The sequence below is a fragment of the Antechinus flavipes genome, chromosome 2 (genome assembly GCF_016432865.1).
Source record: "Antechinus flavipes isolate AdamAnt ecotype Samford, QLD, Australia chromosome 2, AdamAnt_v2, whole genome shotgun sequence".
Lineage (NCBI taxonomy): Eukaryota > Metazoa > Chordata > Mammalia > Dasyuromorphia > Dasyuridae > Antechinus > Antechinus flavipes.
In genome coordinates, this window is record NC_067399.1 from 83,677,251 (window position 1) to 83,700,469 (window position 23,219).

The following is a 23,219-nucleotide window of genomic DNA, read 5'->3' on the forward strand; positions in this document are numbered from 1 at the left end:
GCTGGTTCTGCCAGATGCCCTTCCTGGTGCTTTCCCTGAGAGCCCTCCTCCGATACTGGGTAAGTCACCTAACCTGTCTGCCCTAGTTTTCTCAAATGTAAATGGGGAGACTATCAGCATTTACCTTGTAGGGTTGTTATGAGGATTAAATGTTTGGGGAAACTAAGGCAAATAGTGGTTAAATGAATTAATCAAGTAAGAAGGACCAGTGGGGATCGGGTAAGAAAATGTAGTAGACCCAGTCAGCATCATAGAGTACCTGAAGGTATTCAGCAGTATCAGGAGATGAAGGAAAAAAATGAGACAGGGAAGGAAATGATCTAGGACTGGTTAGTGAAAAGAGAATATTTCTTTTTATGCCAGGAAATTATAGGAACAGAATATATGATTCCAGATACTAAATATTCATGTTTTTGAGAAATATTAGATGATATGAGAAAGTCTGAAATTACCTTTACTTTTGCCTATTCCAGGAATGAATATTTTGAGTTTGCTAAAATCTACAACTTAAATACTTCTTACCTAGGGGACAGAGATGAGGACCACTGTGGTGAATTTTATTTCCTCATTAAGTATCAAAGTATATTTCTTGTGCTTACTTTTGAAATTTAAAATTTTCATATCAAAAGCAAATTTACAACAATGTTTTTCCTTACATTGATTTCAGCAAGAGATGCCATGGTCCAAGCTATAGTAGAACGAAGTCCGGCCACCTTGATGTAAGCTCTGCTTGCCAAAGGAAGCCTACCAAAAATTTGGTCATAGGGTTAATAAGATTAGGTGCCAAATTAATACATATTAGTGAAAATGTGAAGTAAGGAAAAGTAATGTGTTCTCATATGTTCAGACATGTAATAAAATGCTTAAGACAGTATGCTGTTTCTAGTTTTATAACATACATACATTTGTTACATGGAAGAATTGGTCTTGAAGCATTCTAGATAGCTGAGTTTTCTAGCCAATTGGAATTAATGATGTAGGCAAAATGGAAGAGTAAAAGGAATATTGAACTAGCTTCTGGTTTCTTGTTCCAGAACGGCCACTTACTAGCCCCTGAACCCTGAATGTTCACATGCTTTTTCTGCTGATGAGTTCATTTCCCTGTTCATATAATATTGAGGCCACTTCTAAAGATCTTAATGACTTTCAAGATCTCCAATGAGGCTCAGAGAATCATAGACTTAGAGTTGAAAGGAACCCAGAGGTTAAGAGCTGGAATTTGAATCAGGTTTCTGACTCCCAACAGAGTTCTCCTACCTTATCCCTGCAAGGAAAACTCCCACCCCTCCTGAGACTGATGAGCACGAAGAAAGTCTTTTCTTTTATCAAACCTGATTTTGCCTCTGAAAATTCAACCCATAATTCCTTCATTAGCCTTTAGGCCTGAGCCTAAGTCTAAACCCTGCTTCAAGGGGTAGCTCTGCAAAGCCTTGAAGCCAGTCATTTATTGTATCTTTCACAAAGTCTTTCCTCAAGGCTAACTACCTGAGGGTCACTATTTGGGGTCAACCATTTGACCAGTTTCCAATCTTCCCAACTGCACTGTCATCTCTCTCCCATCTATCTACCTTTCCCCCAGAGTTCTATTCTCTAAGTCAAACATTCCCTAGCTTAGAACCTTCTTTAATGGTTCTAAACTCTTATCCTTCTCTTCCTCATCCCCATGTCTTTGTCACTGGATGTTCCACCTATTGCCGATGTTCTCCCTCTTCATCTCTATGCCTCGTAGACTCCCTAATTTCCTTCAAAGCTTAGTTTAAGTGCTGCTTTCTCAATGAAGACTTTCCTGATTCCCCAGGAAGCTTTGTCTTCACCTTTATTTATTTTGGATGTATTTCTATATGTTCATGTCGTTCTACTGATAGAATGTAAACTTCTAGAGGGCAGTGATGGGTTCATTTTTGTCTTGGGGGCTTAGCACAGTGTACATAGCATGTTTTTAAAAATGCTTGTTTCTTGTTTGACTTATTCTTGACAAAGTCATTCTGGCTCTCTTTAGTCACCGCCTCCTTTTCTAGATTTTCATTAAAACTCCTTTAATAATGAATTTTAGAATGCTGCTAGGTATAAAATACTTAACCACAGAGTTAGCTATTATTGTTATTATTATAATTATAATTTTAAAATGAAGTCTGAGGCAGAATTTAAACTCAGGCCTTCCTAATTCGGAGTCCAGTCTCCTATAAACGGTGCCAGCAGGCTATAAAATACTTTATAAAGAGAGTGATAAAGTAATAATGTTGCTACATATAATACTGAATGTGATATCGTATTACCTTACAAAGTTTTACAAAGTCCTATACAAATCTAAGACATTTTTTCTTTCAATAAACTCTATTTTTTAAATTTTAATTTTTTTGGAGGAAATCCTTCTAGAATTATACATTTTCCTGTCTTCCTACAGAGTATATGCTGCACCTAATTTGACCTTTTCTGGATAACACAGTGTGATAATTATGACTATATGAACTGTAACATCTGGCTGAATGAGCACTGAACACTAGGAATTGCTTTGAAACTTGTTTTTTTTTTTTTTTTTTCTTTAAAGTACTAGATGCAACAAGTTGTTTATATTTTTCTCATAAAGACAAATGAAGGCTATGGAACCCTACAGCTTTAAGGTATAAGATAAGATTTCTGCAAAACAAATTCATGTTTTGATGACTATGCAGTAATGGCCCAAATGAAGCTCACTGCCTAAAAAATGCATCATTCTCTCTTTTTCTTACTGTCATCAGTGTTGGTTGAATTATCAGCATTTAAAACCTGAGCTTTATTTTTGTATCACTAAGATGAATGACCAACAATACCTGCTTGTCAGTTTTAATTCATTCTTGTACATCATTTTACAATAATTTTGTTGACTTGATGTGAAGAAATAATCCTCACTATTTCAACAATTTGTGCAAGACTGTTTTGGAAAGGATTTATTATAATATCCACTAATTTTTCATTAGAAGAAAAAGATAATTCTGTAACTACAGACACTAGGATACAATTTGCTCCAAGCTTTTCTTAAGGTTAGGATTCAAAAAAGGGAAGAAATTGGATTACATAAACTATAGACCAATAAGTTGGATATCTACCCATGGCAAAGTTCTAAAATAAGTTAGTAACTGGGAACTTTTATAAAAGAAAAAAAAAAAACTCCCTGGGAGTAGCATGTTTTAACAAGGTGTACTCTTTCCTCTTTTAAATGAGTTGTTATAACATTGATGCTGATAATATACTTTATTGATTTAAATATAGGCTATAATTGAATATGGGCACTATTACCCAAAATGAAATATTTTAGAGAAAAGTATATACAGCAGCAAGTAAAACACATACAAAATTAGTGAATAAAAATCATATACTTACTATGAAAAAATATAAAATTAGTGAAGGGCAAAGGAGTTTTGAAACTGCTCAAAGTGGGCCCAAGGGAAGGAGTGTTGGCAAGAAGCAGGTACTGCTGGCAAATGCAGAGAACCTCATAGAAGTAAGGAATGTTTTTGAAAAGATTTGTTGTTGCTATTGTTCAGTTGTGTCTGACTCTTTAATACCACTTTTTTTTTTTTTTTTTTTGGGCAGGAGAGGGGAAGGGAGGGAGAAATTTCTTGGCAAAAATATTGGGGCAGTACACTGTTTCCTTCTCTAGCAGATTAGGCAAACAGAGGTTAAGTACCCTGCCCAAGGTCACACAGTTAGTGATGTTTGAAGCTAAATTCAAATTCAGGTCTTTCTGATTTGAGGCCCATAGAGCTAGCTAGCTGCCTCCAAGGCAAACAGACTAAGTGACTTGCTCAAGGACATACAGCTGGTGCCTGAGACCACATCTGAACTCCAGTCTCTCTGACTCTGTGTCCAATGCTCTAGCCACTGAGCAATTATAGCTTCTTTTAAAAGAGTAGTAGGAACTAACTGAAATTATAAATTTCCTTTGGGTAAGGACTTAAAAACTTAAAAAAACTTTTTATGTGTCTAGCATGTGCATGGATCACACATAATAGCTGATGAATATTTATTGAATTGAATGAAATTAACTCTACTTAAGATCTCTCTGTCTTAACGTAACAAACTAGGACAGGAAGACAAAAACACAAAGGGAGCATCAGTGTAAATTGCTGTCTGGTTTTCTATAAGTTTGCTTTGTGGGAAAACATGAGGCCTATATTAAGACCAATGAAGCCATGTGACTTCACTGAATTAAAAATATCTGGGAGCTCTGAATGACTATTTGCTGTAGATACTGTAGACAGCCTTCATCTGCCAGGAAGGAGTCTGAATTAGATCCCCAGTCTCAAACTGTGGCCCAGTTTTTCTGATCAAATGAAGACATATGTGAATGAACAAAGCTTTGTGAGGAGAAATGGTTAAAGAGAGCAATGGTCAAAATGGACAGGCTCTACAAACTGAAGACAAACATGAAATGCGAGTTTTAGAATATTGGATTTCATGTAGTTATTGAAAAGAAACATAGACAGAAGGGACCTCAGAAGTCCCCTTTCTATAACATTCAGAAAGATATCATTTGGCTTCTACGTGATCCTGTTGGGTTAAAAGGAACTTAGTACCCAGTTAATTTTTTAAAAGTTCTACATTTTGGAAATTCTTCTAAGCACTGGGCCTCCTGGGAACTTCTATCCCCATGGTCTTATTTCTCTCACTGGTGCTATATAAATCTTATCCTTTCTGCTACATGACACTCCTTAGACGTATTGAAGGCAGCCATAACAGTCTTCCAAGTTCTCTCCCCAGTTATCAATCTGCCTGTGACTTGCTTTAGGAATAGCTTTATTATTCTGGTCTCAGTTCTTTGGAAAAAAATGTATCCTAATAATATCCTAAAAAGTGGTGCCTCCAATGGAATCCAGTACTCCAGGTGATAATCTCAAAAATACACATAGATGACCACCTTTTTGGCTCCAAACATTATGCTTTTATTAATATGGCTGAAGATTGCAGTGATTCTTTTGGCAGTCAAAGCATATAGCTAAGTGTGGGAAGAAGCAAAAATTTAAAAATGCATCTTTGATGTTAGAAGATTGTTCTATATGGTACCCATGAAACCAAAATTTTCACTATATCATTTCTGCAACAATATCTCATATTCTTTATAACACTTTAATCCATTAGTTGAATCATGGAGTAACAGTGGGAGGCATGGTAAAAATATTCTACTATACTGATCCCAGTTTCTCTGGACACATTCTATAATTGTACAACAACAAAAAAGTTGTGCACTCTTAAAGAGAGTCTTTGATTCTGCAGTTGCTGCTGCAGCCATCAGCCTTTTCATACTTTTCAGAGATGGGGCACAACTACTTATATTCACGCCTGACTTTTTTACCCTAGTGGTGTAATGTATAATACAATATAAATATCTTGAATAATTTTCCAGATAACTGCAGTAGGAATTATTATTATCTTTATTTACATTTATAGTAACATGACAGTATTCTACTATAATTACTATACTGCTATAACAAAGAAAAATTATATTTAGATTTTCCAAAGAACTGGAAATTTTTCTACAGACCTTTCCAAAAAATTACAATGCACCAGATATGGCAATGAGTGCTAATGGCCCCAACAATTGCACTGCATATTCAATTTTTAATAAATGCTTTCTATCTCTGTAAGTAAATACTTATGCACACATGCTTTTCTAATTCAGCTTGAGTCTATAATTTTACAAATTAATGAATAATAAAAATGCTTTAGACATTAGATATAATTTGTCAATGTCATCAATAGCTCTGTTGTTCAAATTTTTATGCTCTAAAATAACAGACAAAATAATAACTATATATTCCCAGAGTATCTTAAAGGCATATACAAAGCATGAACTATCAAACCTTAATATCATCTAATATCAAATTAATCTTCTTTGCTACAAAGTACATTTGACTTTAAAAAGATGCTGAACTTAGAAAATCCTGAAGCATAAAAATATAAGCTTCTACCTGAAAATAGGAATCCCCACGACGGAGTAAGTGTCATTTAGATGTACAAATATCTAAAAGAGCAAACACAGAAATAAGATTAAAAAACAAAACTTCACTCTTAGGGTTTCTCAGTGGCAACTTGAATGTTTAGCTTTGTGTGCATGAGACCTATATTTTAAGAGGAAAGTCTCAAATATTTAGGACTATACAGTATAATAAAAACATCTTATTCACAGTTTTTTTTTTTCTTCAAACAAAGGTTTCAGTTAAATTATACATCTATTTTATAGGTAAAAAGTTAAAGCTGTTAGAAATTTATATATTAGTGTAGGTGGGAACAATTTGATATGACAAATATCTAATAGGTGTCTATTGAAAGCTAGATACCTGGAACATAAAGACAAATAGTGCATGGATCTGGTTCTCAAGAAGCTCACATTTTAATGGAATAGAGGATACACACAGAAAACTCTCATTTTTCCTTGCAATGTAGTTGTTATGTACAAAATAGAGATATAGGCAAATGTTATGAAAAATCAGAGGGGAGCATCACTGTAAACTGGATTAGAGACAGCTTTAGAGCTGAAATAGCTACTAAAAAGTCCATTCCAAATGAAAGATGAGAGAACAGAAATAGCATGAGTAAAAGCATCGAGACAGAAGAAAATAAAGTAAAAACAAAGGAATGGAGATTCATTTTGTTTAGTTGGAACAGAGTATGTGAAGGTCAATTGTATGAAATAAAGCTAGGGAGGCATTAAGATTCCATATAGAATGTTTTCAGTACCAGTTCAGCAGCTACTATTTCTCTTGGTAAGTAATATAGAATCACTGAAGGTAATTTAGTAAGGGAGTGATATGATCAGAATATGCAAGTTTATGCATTCCCAAGACTCAACAAATGTTTAGTAATGAATTTGGGGTACTTGGGGACTCAGGAATGATCTACCTGGAGGAGATCTCTGCACAACTCAGGTATACAGTCCTAAATAAGAGGTCCTGCAAGGCTATGGGCTAAAATAGCTCCTCAGTGCCTGCCACAGGCTCCGTATAGTCCTCAGAATTTTCTGAGGTTTCTCCATATTGCTGGATAATCAACAATCTATTTGAAACTCAATGGGTACAATATATATATATATTTTTAATTAGTCAGCTTCCTTTTTTCCTCAACCTATTCTTATTATACTCTGTTTAGGTCCCATTTCAGAGTTAATGTAGATAATTTGCTCATCTTTCTACTCCTTTCACTCCTCCCTTCCAAATGTGACCAAACAGGATTCTTCTTCCTATAACCAGTAGCCTATACCCTGGCTTGTTACAAAGAACATGTTTTCAAGAAGACATCACTTCATTTTTAATTGGGAATGTCAAATAAATAACTCTTTGGATTAATGAAACATTAAAGTTACCTAACTGTGGCCATTTTATTTGATCCAGTCAGAACAATAATAAAAGGCTTTTTAAATAGGTAGCATTTCTTAATGTCTATTGGGGGTGGTAAATACTCCAAATGGACTCTATTGCGCCAGTACTAGTTCCCAATTGTGAAAAAACAGATTAAGTCCATATTTTGTTGAGAAACTTTTTACAATGCAACCCACCAAAGTTAACCACATTCTCTATTACTAATGAAAACAACGTTTTGCTTCTGCATAGCTATGCTCTTAAAAAAAATCCTAAAATAGAGAAAATAAAATTATACAACTACTCAACAGTGTCAGTTTAAAAATAAAGTTTTAAATGTATTTAAAAAATTTAAAATGTTCATTACCTCTAAACTGGGGTTTCTCAAATCTGCTTTCCAACCAAACTCTTTTATAAGAGTAGTTCCAATTACTCTTCCCACCTCCTGGAAAAATAGCAGTTAAGGAAAAGATTAAACTATTAAGAATGAAGATTTTAGCCTAAAGATATAGCCAAAAACTAATGGATATATAAGAAAGGTTGGAATATGTGATGAAAATATATAATGCCAAAACATTTCCTATAAGAGTTGCATTCACACACACACACACTCTACTCAGGCACTACATGTAGGTGCTATATCTAACAAGCCATAATCAAAATTAGTTTTGTCTACCTAACAACTTAATCATTTGATGAATTCATCTGCAGGTTTTACAGTTCCTTCAAGAAATGATTTTAAAAGGGATACTTCCTTTAACCAGCACCGAAATACAGACCCTTACAAATCTTTAATTTTGATACAATAGCTTTGTCTTTTGACTTGGTAGAAAGTTGTGTCCACAAAGAAGCACCATTTACAGAGAAAACTTTTCATAGAGCAGAGATCTTATGATTCTCAGTTGTAAATGATCTGGAGGTCATATCTACCTTCCTCAATTGACATGTTAGGAAACTGGGGCATGAATAGATCCTAAAAAGTCAAAATTGCCCAGGGAGTCATAGAAATGGAATTCTGCTCTCCTCCTCTTTCCACTACAGAATATAAAAAGGAACAGTGATTTTCCTGGGGGAAGAATGGTGGTGGCAGCATGCAGGGCTACAGTGAAAGCTGTACTGGAATCGGAGAACCTCGGTTCCAATCCCAGCTTGGCTGTTTTCCACCTGCGGGTCCTGCGGAAGATCTTTGAAGCTCTTGGGGTCACATTTTTTTTTTCATCTGGAAAATGAGAAGGTTAAGCAAGGTGATCTCCAAGGCTCCTTCCAATAATAAATCTTTGGTCTTTTCTGTACTGTTTGCTTCTGAATACATGAAAGACTAAATCACAAGATGGCCAATCTGATAACTCTGGATGTCTAAAAAATTGATGGGAGTCGGCCACATGCCTGCACCTCCAGTCATTTGTGTCTCTTATGAATGGAGTTGAAGTGCTGGGTTGGTGCTGCCATGTGTCCAGTTTCATGGTTATAAATATACAACACTATCTGGTTGCCTCCTAAGGTTCCAAACTATGACACTTTTAAGAAGCTGAGGTATGGAGAAGGACACTGTTTTGTGTCTTCTCAGTAGTCCTATTAGACAGCAAATAGTTAACATTGTCCACATAATATAGCTTTAAGGCCCAGGCAGCAGAGCATCATTGACCAGGTAGCTTCAGCTTCTGACAACACAAACTCCAGTGTATACATTCCATTTTAATTACAACAGCTGAGAAAAATGTCCAAAAGGCCTTCAAAGAATCATGTTAATGGGAGGAAACTAGTGCATTTAAAAAATGATACAAGGTGCTTTTCCTGTCATCAATGTAATAATACAACAATACCTAGCATTTTATAGGTTTGCAAAATATTTTTCATATTATACCTCATTATATCCTCATAACAATTGTGTTATGAATCCCATTTTAGAGGTGAAGAAACTGAAGTTGAGAGAACTTAAGTGACTTGCCTAGGATCCAAATGCAAGGAAGTATCTGAAGCAGCATTTGAATTCAGATTATTTTACCTCTAAATTCAGTGCTTTATCTAGCAGCTAAATTATTGTACATATAATTTGTCTTGTATAAATAATACAACTTTCCAGCAGAAAATTGTTAATAGTAATTAAGAGTGAGAATTTTATTGAAAAGAGGAAGAGGATTATTAAAATGGAGGTTTGGGTTGGGGAGGAAGCTAAAAGAGAAGAATTGCTAGAAAAGTAGTTCAGAGGATACTCTTGGGGGAAAATCCACTCAGCAGGTGGAAAAGTCAGTTAAACTTCAAGATGCCTGTACTATTAATAATTGTTCAATACAATCTGAAATGGTGTCCGTCTGCCAGAGATCTTGGTCCTATTTCTGAGGAAACAGAAGGTCTAACACTTTTATTCAGCTATTTCCTCTCTGGCCTTTCAAACAGATGGGAGACAATGCCTCAAAAGACTCAATCCTTTCATTTTTGAACTGAGATCCTTGGGGACTGGGAGACTTATAGACTGACAGCTGAGTGCTTCATGTGGCTCATTCTGTCAGATCAGGACAGCTCAGCCATGCTTCCATCACCTGACAAATTGCCTTTGTTATATCCTTCTCCTCCCCACATTCCATAGTCCACATTCCTGGAATCATAATTAATCCTAGTTTAATAAGTAAACCAATCTACACTTCTACCATTCTATTCAGTATCTTAGGGATTTTTTTTATTTTTCCCTATTGGAGCATAAGCTCTGAGGATAGGAGCTATCTCCCTTTTTGTATTTGTACCCCACAATTTGGTACAGTGTTTGGCTCATAAAAAATGCTTAATAAATACTACTTTTCATTCATTCAAACTGCATAATTTAATTTTTCTCTAAAAAGGAAGCTTTTTGGGGAAGGAGTAAGGAAGAAAAGGAATACTTACCTCTGTAGTAAATATTTTTCCAATTGTTCCACTACACCGACAAGAAACTCTGAAAGTAAGTTTGTCCTGGTGATGTTCAACTTCCTTCTCCCCAACATTTTTGGACTTTTCTTCTTGAAAATTTTCTTTTTCAGTTATTAGATCTTTTTGCTCTTGTATCGAGTCATTTTTTTGCTTTTCCAGTTGACATTCTGTATCCTCTGACATCGTTAGTGTTTGTTCTATTTTAAATTTCTTAATAATGATATTTTCATTTTCTTCTGTTTTCCTTTTGGGGGGTTTAGATACTCCAGATGGAAGTTTTTCTTCCAGTTCAAGAAGACTTTTCCAAATTGAAACAGCATGTATCCAACACATGGGATCCCCAGTTATAAGTCTTTGAATTTCATTAAATGTTTTTCCTAAATAAACGCAAATGTCTTATTTTAACTTGTATTCACACTTTAAAGATAGCATAAAATATTAACAAATCAATTTCTTAAAGCCAGGCATACAACTGACATGGCTAAACATTTTATTGTTCTTTGGGATTTAAATTACACTATTAAGATGCAATACAGGATCAAGATCAATAGATACTAGGATCTGAATCTAAACAATTGTCTTCTAGGATATGCAACTTAGGTTAACTGATTCTTTGAAATTAGATCACTCATAATGAATCAGATTCTGTATGACATAAAAGGATAACATTTTTTGAAAATTTAAATATTTAGATTCCACACTATAAGCAGATTATATCAAACTATTTTAAGAATAATAAATGAGTTTAGGAACTCTATGGCTACATTAGGAATTGTTCACTTAAAACAATCTAATAAAGAGAGTGAAGGTTTTTTATAAAAGTACAGAGAAAAATCCAGAGAACATTGTAAAGTTGTAAAATGTTGACAGTGCCATAACACATTATAAGGATAACTTATTCTTGTAAAAACATTACTTTCAGTTCCAAATTCTCTCCCTCTTTTCACCTCCTCTCTCACCTACTGGGAGGTACTCATTTTGCACAAAGGCATGTAAAACATATTTCTGCAAAGCCATCATCTGAATTTTTTTAAAAAGAATGTTTCAATCTGTACTCAGAGTCCACCAGTTCTCTATCTGGAAGTGGATAGCATTCTATATCAGAAGTCCTTTGTAATTTTGGTGGATCATTGTATCGATTAATGTGAATAAGTCACAGTTAATTATTATCACAATATTGCTATTATTGTGTAGATTGTTCTGTTGGTTCAACACACTTCACTTTGCAAAAAGCTCAGATTTTTATGTCACTATATATTCACTGTTTCTATATATAGCACAATAGTTAGTATTCTCTATCACATTCACATACCAAAATTTGTTCAGTCATTCTCCATTTGATGGATACTCCTTTAGTTTCTAATTCTTTGCCACCACAAAAAGAGCTGCTATAAATCTATACACACAAATCTTTTTTCTTTTTTAAAAAAAAAATCTCCTTGGGGTATAAACCTGATAGCATATTTCTGGGTCAAAGGATAGTTTAATAGCCCTTTTATAGTTCAAAATTATTCTCTAAATTGTTGGACCAGTTCACAGCTGCAATATTGATACATTATTTTCCCACATCCCCTCTAGTATCTGTTTTGTTCTTTTTTTGTCTCTGTAGCCAATCTGATGAATGTGAAATAGTACCTCAAAGTTATTTTAATTTTCATTTTTCTAATTATTAGTGATTTAGAACATTTTTTCATATTATCATTGATGATTTTGATCTTTTTTTCTGAAAACTGTTTATTCTTATCTCTTGATCATGTATCAATTAAAAAATGCTATTTTAAAAAATTAAATTTAGCATGGTTTTCTACATATTTGAGAATTTGAAACTGTTTATTAGAAATTTGTTGTATTTTTCCGTTTCCTGCTCTCCTATTCCCTAATTCTGGCTACATTGATTTTGTTTATGCAAAAAACCTTTTAAATTTTATGTAATCAAAATTATCCATTTTATCTATCATGAAATTATCTATCTCTTGGTGACAAACTCTTTCCCTATGCATAGATCTAACAGGTAATTTCTTCCATGCTCCTCTAATTTGCTTATATCACCCTTTATGTCTAAATCATGTACCCATTTGAAGCATATCTTGAGATATTCTATGTGTAACTTTTGCTATATTACTTCCCAGTTTATCCAGTTTTTATGCACTAATAACATGGTCAGTTTTTGTGAAGGTGCCATGTATGAAAGAGAAAAAAGTTATAATTCTTTATATTCCTATTAAATATTCCCCAGAATTATACCATGTCAACTTTTCTAAAATTTTATTCATCTAGCTTATTATTTTAGGATTATAGCTTAATCTAGGGAATGAGGGTCTAGAGATCACTCACTAGCATAGTTTTACTATTTCCTCTATTTCCTAGCTTCCATTTTCCTTCAAGCATTCTGATGCTATACTACTGTTTCATATATGTTCAGTATTGAACTTAATTCATTGTCCAATCTAAATTTAAAAAAAAAATGTTTTCCTGATTATTTTTAATTAGGCTTTCCTGTTTTCTTTGCCTGAGACTATGATTGCTAATACTGCCTTTTTTATTTTATACCATAATATATTCTGCTCTAGTGCCTTAAACTGATTCTTTCTTTTTTTTTCTGTTTTGAGTGTGGTTCTTGTAAACAATAGGTTAGATTCTGGTTTCCAATACATTTTGCTATTCTTTCCCATTTTATGGGTGAGTTCATCTCACTTATAGACACAGTGATGATTGCTGTGTTTCTCTCTAGTTTATTTTCTTCTGTTTATCCATCTTTTTACTCTGATCCCTCCTCAAAAGTCTATTTTACTTCCAGCCATTCCCCCCTTATTACTTTGTTCTTATTATCACCCCCCTTCTTTCTTTTCTCTTTCCCTTTTTATTTCTCTTTGGGGTAAGATGAATTTAGATGAGAGTGTGATTCCAGTGCTACACATTCCTCCTCCATTGTAAAAATTCTTCTTTATTATTATTTTTTTTTTACATCAGAAAATTTTCCCTATTCTTCCTCTCTATGCCCTAATCCTAGTATACTTCTCTTTCACAATTTTCCACTTTTCTGGGTTCATCTCAACATAATAGGCTTATACTCATTCCTTCTGTGTAAGTAGCCATTTTATAACTGCCCAAATGGTGATAAAATTCCCTCCTCATGTGATAATGTAAATCATTTATAACTTTATTAAGTCCTTTATGATTTTTCACAAATGTTTACTTTTTTATGTTTCTCTTGAGAATTGTGTTTGAATTTCAAATTTTCTATTCAGTACTATCCTCCTTCTGGTTCTCATTTCCCTTAGCACCACTTCATGTAAGTCTCTCAATGCCTCTCTGAAATCATCCCACTGGCTGTTTCTTATAGAACAATAATATTCCATAACATTCATATACCATAATTTATTCAACTATTCTCCAAGTGATGAGCATCCACTTAGTTTCCAGTTTCTTGCCATCACAAAGAGGGCTGCCACAAACATTTTTGCACACGTGGGATCCTTTGCTTCCTTTAAGATCTCTTTGGGATATAAGCCCAGTAGAAACACTTCTGGATCAGAAGGTATGCCCAGTCTGATAACTTTTTGTGCATAGTTCCAAATTACTCTTCAGAATGGCTAAATCTGTTTACCAACGATGTATCAGTGTCCCAGTTTTCCCACATTCCTTCCAACATTCATCATCTTTTCTTGTCATCTTAGCCAATCTGAGAGGTATATAGTGGTATTTCAGAGTTGTCTTAATTTGCATTTTTCCGATCAAGCGTGATTTGGAGCACTTTTTCATATGATTAGAAATGATTTTAATTTCTTCATATCCTTTTATATGAAAATTGTTCATATTTATCACCAATTCAAATTTTAAAAGAATGAGCTTCAGTGAGGTTTGTACCTTTTAAAAAGATCATTTAGCCAATTCTTTTTTTAAGAAGTCAAAAAAACACCCCCAAAAACTTATACCAATTTTACAAAATTTTAAATAGCTTTTGCCAAGCTGTTAATTCTATTTTCATAATTTTCTTGCAGTACTATCATTTCTTTTCCCAATTTTTTTTCTATTATGCTTGTTTGATATTTTAAAAGTTGATTTGTTTTTCTTCTTTAAAATTTTTTTCTTTTGGGGAAGGTAGGTCATATATTGGATAGAGAACCTGGAGTTCAAATCTGAACTTTTATATGTATGACCTTGAGTAAGTCAATTAATCCTTTTTGCCTCAGTTTCCTCATTTGTAAAATGAGTTGGACAAAGAAATGGCAAGCCACTCCAGTGTCTTTGCCAAGAAAACCCCAAATGGTGTCCTAAATGGTTGGACACAACTAAAATCAATGAACCACAAAAATAATTGTCTTTACCTTTTAGGTATTCTTGGTAGGCTTGTGTCCAATTTGCATTTTTGTTTGAGACTTTGCTTGTAAATAGTTTCAAGTCATTGTCTTCACCTGAATTTGTCACCACAATAAATTTTTATGGACAGGTTATTATTATTATTATTATTGCTGGTTGTAATTGTTGCTTCCTCCACTTTATTTCTAGACCCTGGACCTTATATTAAAGTTGGGCTCTCTTTAACTCTGGATTAGAGGAGATGTGTGGCCCAATCTCTTGAATTTTATGGCCTGTTGCTTTCAATTAGGTCTTGAGGCTTCTAAGTTTGTCCAAGGTGCTGTGAATCCATGGAGAATCCTAGTCTATACTTTGGTTAGCACTCTGATCTTTAACCAGGTAGATTCACAACTCATACCACTTCTGCCAAGCCCCATTTCATTATCTAAGATCTCTTTCTATCTTCTTAAATTCCCCTGGACTAGAAAAATGACACATTGTGCCTTTTATTTTTCCACTCAGAATTTGATTTGATAAGCTTTTAAAAGTTGTTGGAGGAGTGTGTTAGAAGAGCTGGGCAAAAATGCTCATTTTACTCTACCATATTGACTTTGTTATCCAAGATAACTTACACTTAGTGAAAACAAAGGATTCCTACTTTTATCCAGAATGGCCCTAAGTTTCACAGAGAAGATATTTGTCTGTTTTTAAAAAGAGATGCTGATGAGTTCTGCATAGGCAAATCAATATGTGCAGTATTTTGTAAATGCTAGAAGAATTTTCCCTTTTTGAAATTGTATACCAGCAATTTTGTACTGAAGCTTATTTTCCTAGATAAGGTTCTAGATAAGTAAAGATTCATGTTTCAAGGGTCTAAACTTTTTAATTTAGGCCTTTTTGTTAGCTCAAATTTCTCTGTTTTTGTAAATAGATGTCTTTGAGTTGGAGCTAACTATTCACAAGAATATTAATTACCACTAGAACCCTGGTTAGCTAGTACTTTTTCTTAACATAAACTCTAAGTTTAATATTTTTTTCTTTCAATTAATAATTTTTCTTTTCAATTAATAACTTATTTTTTCCCTCCAATCTCTTCTTTTCCACAACTTCCTCAAAAAAAAAAAAAAAAGAAAGAAACAAAACAAAACAAAATAAAGACCTTGTATCAAACATGCATAGGCAAGCAAATTTCCATGTTGGTGATGCTCTTATAGTTCTAGGTCTTAATCCCAGTCATCCTGCCAGATTCAAAACTCAGGCCTTGAAGGATGAAACATGAAGAATGTTGGTAGAATAATGAGTAAGAAGACTGGACTGACTTTGGGGATGTACAACCTCTAGATATCTACTTTATCTATAAAATGGCCAATAACATACTCTCTATATGTTGTACATGTGAAAAGCCAATGAGGTCAAGTATAAAGTGATTTTACAAATTTTAAAGTATCACATAAGTATAGACTATTATTACAGATTAATAATAAGCCAGAAAATCTAACCAGTTAGAATGATGTTTCTATGGGAAAATATGCTAGGAATTCCAAACAATTGCTTTCCAAACAAACTTTGCAATTGGAACTATTCATAAACTAGTGTTAAATTTAATAATCCTGAGGGACGACAAATAACTATGCAGAGAGGACATGATTTTCCTCTAGGGTCAGCAAATGTTAATTATCTCTTCTGAAGCTGTTTAAAGTCAATTCTTTCTTTTAATGCTGATCATCAAGCTCTCATGGTATCAAGATGTGGAGGCTGGGTATGTTTGTGAGCAGGTTTAGAGAAGTGTTTGAGTGGGTAGAAGAGGAGAGGACAAGAGAGCAAAAAGAGAACATGGATCAGTCAGTTAGTGAACCAGAGGAGTGAAAAAGGGTATATGACATGTGAAACATGGAAGCCGTGGCACTCCAGAAAAAAGTGCTTGATGGGAATTTGTTGTAGTAAGGGGAAAGTGGGTCTGGAGACCACAGAGCCGATGCAGACCTCACAGAGCTCTGGATTCTGCTGCCCTTCCTTGCGGGGATAATAGCATTTAAGGAGGCAGAGAAGACAGTTCTGGCAGGTAGAGCTAGCCTGTGGCTTGGAAGAAACCTTCAGACCCAAGGTTCGAGGTGAGAATGTACAGATATCACTCTCTGCCAGTTGGTGGCTCTCTGGATATGAAACTTAATGTCAGTTTTTCTTGATGACTTGAAGTAATCATTAGGATCAGTGGAAGAAGTATGATGGAAAGAAAGTGGAGTTGGAAGGAAAAGACCCAACTTCACATCTCAGAATTACCATATTATAACTTATGACCTTGTGTTATGAGCCAGAACTTGAAACAAGGTGTTAACTCAATAGAATTGATAGAAACAATGCTTATGTTTACACCTTTGAGAGTTCACACATTAGCTCACACATTAGTTCACAAGTTTGGGAGATTTCAGGGTTCAGTATGAGATTCACAAATTTACATCTCCCACAATCTCACTCTCAGAGAGGAGTCAACAACACCTTTAAGAGATCATATATAAGGAGCTCCTGGAGTCAGTTGATTCAGAGAGAGCTGAAGGCTGAAGCTGTCAGACAAACTGCAAGAGCCCTTAGAACCAAGGAGGGAAATAGGCCTCTAAGAAAACTAACTTGGCAATTTTGAAGGAGACAATAAAAGATTTAAACTTTTAACACCTGGTTGCATTTGAGGTGATTATTACTTGGAACTGAAACTAAGGCTGCCTCTAGAAGCCCCCCTAGAAACCTGCTTCCAGAGAACCATCATATATTAGAAAAAAAGAGAATATTACAATCTTGGATCAGATTTCAGTTTCTTTTTCTGTAAAAAGAGGAAGATTAGATTAGATGACCTCTAGGTTCCCTTGCAGGGGGAGGATGGAGGATCTGATTATTTCTGATTGAAAACAATACACTTAGACTGAAGTTCCCCAAAACTTATTTACTTGTACATCTTTCTTTGATAGCTTTATTTCTTGTTATTTGAATCATTCTTGATACAGTCAAGTAAATTTACTAGTTCTGTGGATGAGTAAGCCACTTTCTGGGTCTCAGGTACCTTAACTGCAAAACAGGGATGATAATAATGCATTATTTCTCTCACACAGTTTTGAGGATCAAGTGTGATAAGGTATGTGATATGATTGGAAATTTGAGAATAGACATAATATAGTGTTATGCACGATTAATTACTGAGTTAAAAGAGTCTTTGAAGTAATTTTCTCATATCTTAAATTTAAAAAAAATTCATTTTTTAGTATCCTTTGATTCTAAAAATGTGACATTCAATTTTTTTTTCTTATTTCAGTCAGCAATATAACCACTTCAACCTAATCTTGGCTTGACCCCACTTTTAGTTTTCTTGTTTCAATTTTACAGAGGGGGTTTAGGGGAGAAATCATATGATTTTAAGTATTCTGAGGATCCTGCATTTAAATAGTCAAATTATATTTTGCAAGTACTAGCTTAAGCAAGACTTCATTGTGGCTATCCATTTACTTTCAGATCACTATGGCATTAATTACTTGAGAGCATCAGTCTTCTGAGTATTGTTCATCCTTTGTTTTCACAGAGCACCAAAGACATCACAAAGGATGTCTTGACTTGTGGCAAAGGGGATTTAAGTGAGACAGAGTTGCCCAAAGTCAGCCTCTTTTTTCCTGAGTCATTAAAGGTCAGTGACAAAACAAAAGTCGGGATGCCTGAGGATGGCTCAGATTGCTTCGATATCTGACCAGTCTCTAAGGGCTCCACAGTCATGCTTCAGCTGCCAGACTCCTGGGTATAAAATAATTGAAGTTTACTGTCCTGCATTTTATTCAGTTATTTCATTCATCAATTAAATTTTGCTCAGTTGGGTTTAATGGGACTGTTTGAGGCATTAGGTTAATAGGATTTAGAGCTGGAAGGACCCTTGGGGCTTCATCTAATCCATTCACTTCATTTTACAGATGAAGGAACCAAGACTCAGAGAGCTCCAGGAGGTCACAGAGGGGATCGAGTCAGAATCTGAAGTAAGAAGACTTTATTCCAAATCCAGTGTTCTTTTTATTTCATCATGGAACCACCAGTTTTAAGATGTAAAATACAATTATCTTTAAGGCATATCTAATTCTATTCAAGTAACCATACATACATACTTTTAAAACAGTGGTTCTGAAAATAGCATACAGGAAGCCTTAGTGGTTCCCAAGATCCTGTCATGGACTCAATAAAGTGATTATTATAATTGCACAAAGACATCTTAATATAGTAAACGCTAATAGATAAAATCTACATGAAGAAAAATTTTTGGGGGGTTCCCCAATTTTAAGGGTATAAAGGGGTTTCATGACTAAAATTTTGAGAACTATTGATTTAGAGGATATCAGATTTTATTAGGAATGATTATAATTTCATAATATGGAATGAATCACAGGTCAATCTTTGAGGGCAGAGAGGCAACATAGTACAAAGAAAAGATGCAAACTCACAATAATTAGATTAAAATTTATAGATATTCAAATCATGATTAATATACCCGTATAAGTGAATTCTGGAATCTTAAAAATATAGGAAAATATATTTGACATTTTATTTATTAACAAACTATCTCCAGAAATGATTTTGTAGTAAACATTTAAAAATGGAATGTTTTAGTATTTCAAGGATTTGTGATTCTGTTGGCATTTATTTCTCTGATATAAGGTATAAGAACTCTGTATCTTAGCAAATGACTTTCAAGATAGTGCTATGCCCAAAACACACACACAGTTTCTAAACTAGTAATAAGCCTCTCCAAAATGAGGTAATGAATAGAATATGTTTAAAAAAAAAAAAAAGAAAGAGAAAAAAGAAGTCTTGGGGAATGATAGATGCTTCCAAGCACTTTATCACCCTCTTGCCTAGACTACATCAAGAACTTCTTACCATATCTCCTCACACAAGAATTTTCTCTCTTACAATTTGTTATCCATAGAACTTCCAAAGTAATAATCACAAAGCATAGGACTTATGTCACTCCACCTAATACCTGGCATACAGTAGGCTCTTAGTAATTGTTGACTGACTGACTTTCAGTGAATTCCAGTAGCTTCCTATTTCTTCCAAAATCAAATGCAAATTCTGTTTGTTATTTAAAGGTCCATTACAAGCTGATTGCTCCTTCATTTGTCTATTCAATATTAGGTGGAAGAATTTCAAAGGTAATTTAATTTGGCTGGCATGATTTTTATTCTTCATCATGTCCTCTGACTTTCTTGCTGTTCTTCTCATGTTGCACTCCATTTCTGATCCCGGTACCTAGAGCGCTAGATGGATCCTTGGGCCTGAAGCCTCTCCCCGCTTATCTCTGCCTCTCAGACACCCTAGTTTGTTTCCCTCTACTTCCTATGATAAGTCTTTCCTCTTCTCCCTCAGTAACTGCTTCTCCCACCCAATTATGCTGTTATTTGTTTTTTGTAGATTTCATACACATATGTATTTATTTATATTTACTAAGAATTTACTATGTGAGAAGGACTGTGCTTAATGCTGCCTCCCTTACAGAATATAATATTCTTGAGGGCAGAGACAATTTCATCTTGGCTTTTGTATTTTTCGCCCAGTATGCTGTGTGAAACAGAAGTTCTTAGTAAATGTCTATTGATGGATCAAAAGGTTTTAAGCTAAAGGAAGAATCAGAATTTTATCAGTTTTGTTCTAGAGAGAAATGCTAAGAGCTATGAGTAGAACTTGAAAAAGAAGAATGTAGTGTTTAAATAAATTAAATTTTTTTTTGAAAGAAAAAAGTTACCAATAATTAAAACTACTGTGAAGTGGAAAGGCTTCCTTTCTGAACAGAGGTCTTCAAGGAAAGGAGAGAGACTTGTTAGTTTATGTTGTAGAGGGAACTCTTTACTGAAGTATAAATTGTACTAGATGGACTCCAAGGCTCTTGTGAACTCAAATATTCAGTAATTTCATAATCTGGGAAAAAATCATACTCTCAAACTTAAGTCACTAGTGTCAAAAGCCCAAAATGAAATTTCCTCTCTCCCAACACCATATTTGCTCTTATTGCAGAGGCCTAGGCTAAACAGCCCTTGTCAGCCTTTCATTCCTCCTGCTACTCACCTGTTCTATATCAGTTAGAAAATTTGGAGCAACTAGATGGATCTTCCTGATCCATAACTTAGGGATAAGATGTAGAAATTACAATAGAATAGTGAGGAAAACACTATTGCCAATATTCTTTGAAGTGGGGATGGAGAGTTAAGCCCCTGCCTGACATTGAGGTTTCTGACCACCTTTTCTGTAAAAAGAAATTTGATCATAAATCTCAGTGACCAAAGTGACTGCATTATATGGGCAACGACTCCAATGATTGTTATAACAGGGACAGCTCCTCACCTTATCTTCCCATCTCCCAATCCTCTCAATAATGTTTGAAAAGGTCAGTCAGAGAATCTAAAAGTTGGAATTTCAGAGATACACTGAATTTTTTTTTTGCCCATATTTGCTCAAGGAACCCCTCAACAACACACCCAACAAGAGTTATCCAGCCTTTGTTCAAAGACATTTAGAGAAAGGAATAGGCTCCTGGGGCTCCTAGTTCTCAATTCCCAGGGACCTGGTTGGGGTAAAGGAGAAGATGGATGTATTGGAGTAGACTTGCTATAATAAATGGGCTCACAGGCCCTATTATCCCCACAATGTGAAAAATAAATAACAAAAGTTAGGGTTCACAAATCAGAGGAGTTACAAATTTGAGATAAGGTGTTGTTTTAAAAGAAAAATCCTCAAGTACAGTAGATATTATTAGATATTAGATAGATCATACCTTTACTTCCAGAAGAAATGATAAGTGGAGATTGCCTTTTAAGCAGCAAGAATAGTCTTTCTGCAGATTTTAGCTGCTTCAGGATTGTTAAGCCGGAATTGGTAGTGAAAAAAACCTTCCCTGAAATATACTCAACCTAATGAAAAAGAAAAATACAGTTGCTATTACTCTAGTACTTGAAATTTTGTTTTTTTCTTAAACACATACACATATAGGATTTATGATAAATATTATTGACAGATATTTAAATAATAAATTTCAAGAGATAAAAATAAGTCATTCACTTTTATATAGTGTCTTAAGCTTTATAAACCACTTTCCTGACAATAAGCCTGCCAAATAAGTAGTGCCACTGTTATTACCCCCATTGTAGATATTAAAAAAAAAAAAAAACTGAGGCTTTCAGAATTTGAGACAGAGTAAAATAGACAGCATTTACATAGTGCTTTGAAGTTTGCAAAGTGATTTACAAATATCTCATCTTATCCTCACAACAACCTTGAAAGGTGCTGTTATTGTTATTTAGTCATTTTTCAATCACGTCTGATTCATCATTACCCCATTTGGGATATTCTTGGCAAAGATACTGGAGTGGTCTGCCATTTCCTTCTCCAGCTCATTTTACAGAGGAGGAACTGAGGCAAATGGGTGAAGTGACTTACCCAGGGTCGCAATACACATACACAGACACACACAGACACACAGACACACACACAAAATTGAAGACATGACAAAAAGAGGCAGTATCTTATTCAACAGCATGACAGACCTATAGTCAGAGAGAAAGATCACATGAGAAAAGAGTCATGAAATGCTTTGCAAACTTTGAAGTGCTATGCAAGTCAGCCCATGTTATACACAGCCAATTAAAAAATATTCAAAAGGGCCATATTAAATATTTTACTGGAAATAAGCTGATTAAAGATTTACTGGTTCCATAAAACACCTACTTCACTAGTTAATATGGTTAATAACACAAAATTCTGAAACTTGTTTATTTATTTATTTATTTTATATTATTTATTTTAAAAGAAATCATCATTTTAGCATTCATATAGCACTTCAAAGTTTGTAAAGAACTTGACATAATATTTTTCTTGATCCTCCTAATGCTACCAATACCTTCATTTTAAACACGAGGAAACTGAGACTGGCAGTGGTTATAAGTGACTTGTCCAAGATCACACACTATTGTCTGGAATAAGTTTTAAATTCAGAGTCCCTGAATTTACATGAATTTTTACATGTATATTTACAATGAATATGAATATTTACAAATATTTTCTCATTTGATTTTCACAACCATCCTGGAAGGTTGATGTTATTGGCTTCTGACAACTGAGGAAGCTAAGGCAGACAAAGAATAAATGACTTGTCCAGGATCACATAGCTGGTAAGTGCCCGAGGTGGGATTTGAACTTATCCTGACAACAGGCCTAGCAGCTGCCTGAAAGCATTTCTCAATACATCAATACAAAGTCCCTAAAGTCCCTCAAAAGATTTGTGTAGAAGATACAGTTTAAGGTTCCAAGATGAGGGCAGACTTAGAAACGATGAGTACATTATTAAGTTTAAGGTCTCACCCTCATCCTTTTTTTTTTTTTTTTTTTGCAGCTGAAAGAGCTTTAAACCAAATACTAAGGAGGATTGCATGGATGGCAACAGAAACCAGCTGCTAAGCTTAAAGCTTACTTGAACTGATCATTTATTTTTAGTCACAAGACTTAAGTAAAAGGTGCCAGCTTAGTGTATTTTCATCCTAATATTTGCTGCTTGAAAACTTATTTATATAGATAGAATTTGTTTTCCTCCATTTGGGAATACAGCCAATAACCACTAAAGCCCAAGCCAAGCTGCTTTTATGTCTAGCACTTTCAAAGATGATACAA

General features: G+C 34.4%; 1 protein-coding gene across 1 annotated transcript in view; it reads right to left on the reverse strand.

Annotated features, from left to right (window-relative positions):
- THUMPD2 (THUMP domain containing 2) overlaps positions 1-23,219 on the reverse strand; it is a 48,227-nt gene that overhangs the window by 21,298 nt on the left and 3,710 nt on the right. Inside the window, exons 2-6 of the mRNA XM_051975161.1 lie at positions 21,331-21,466; positions 10,215-10,615; positions 7,702-7,779; positions 5,949-6,001; positions 657-744 (exon numbers count right to left, since the gene is read on the reverse strand). Of these exons, the coding sequence (XP_051831121.1) occupies positions 657-744; positions 5,949-6,001; positions 7,702-7,779; positions 10,215-10,615; positions 21,331-21,466 (756 nt within the window). The remainder of the gene's footprint in view (positions 1-656; positions 745-5,948; positions 6,002-7,701; positions 7,780-10,214; positions 10,616-21,330; positions 21,467-23,219) is intronic.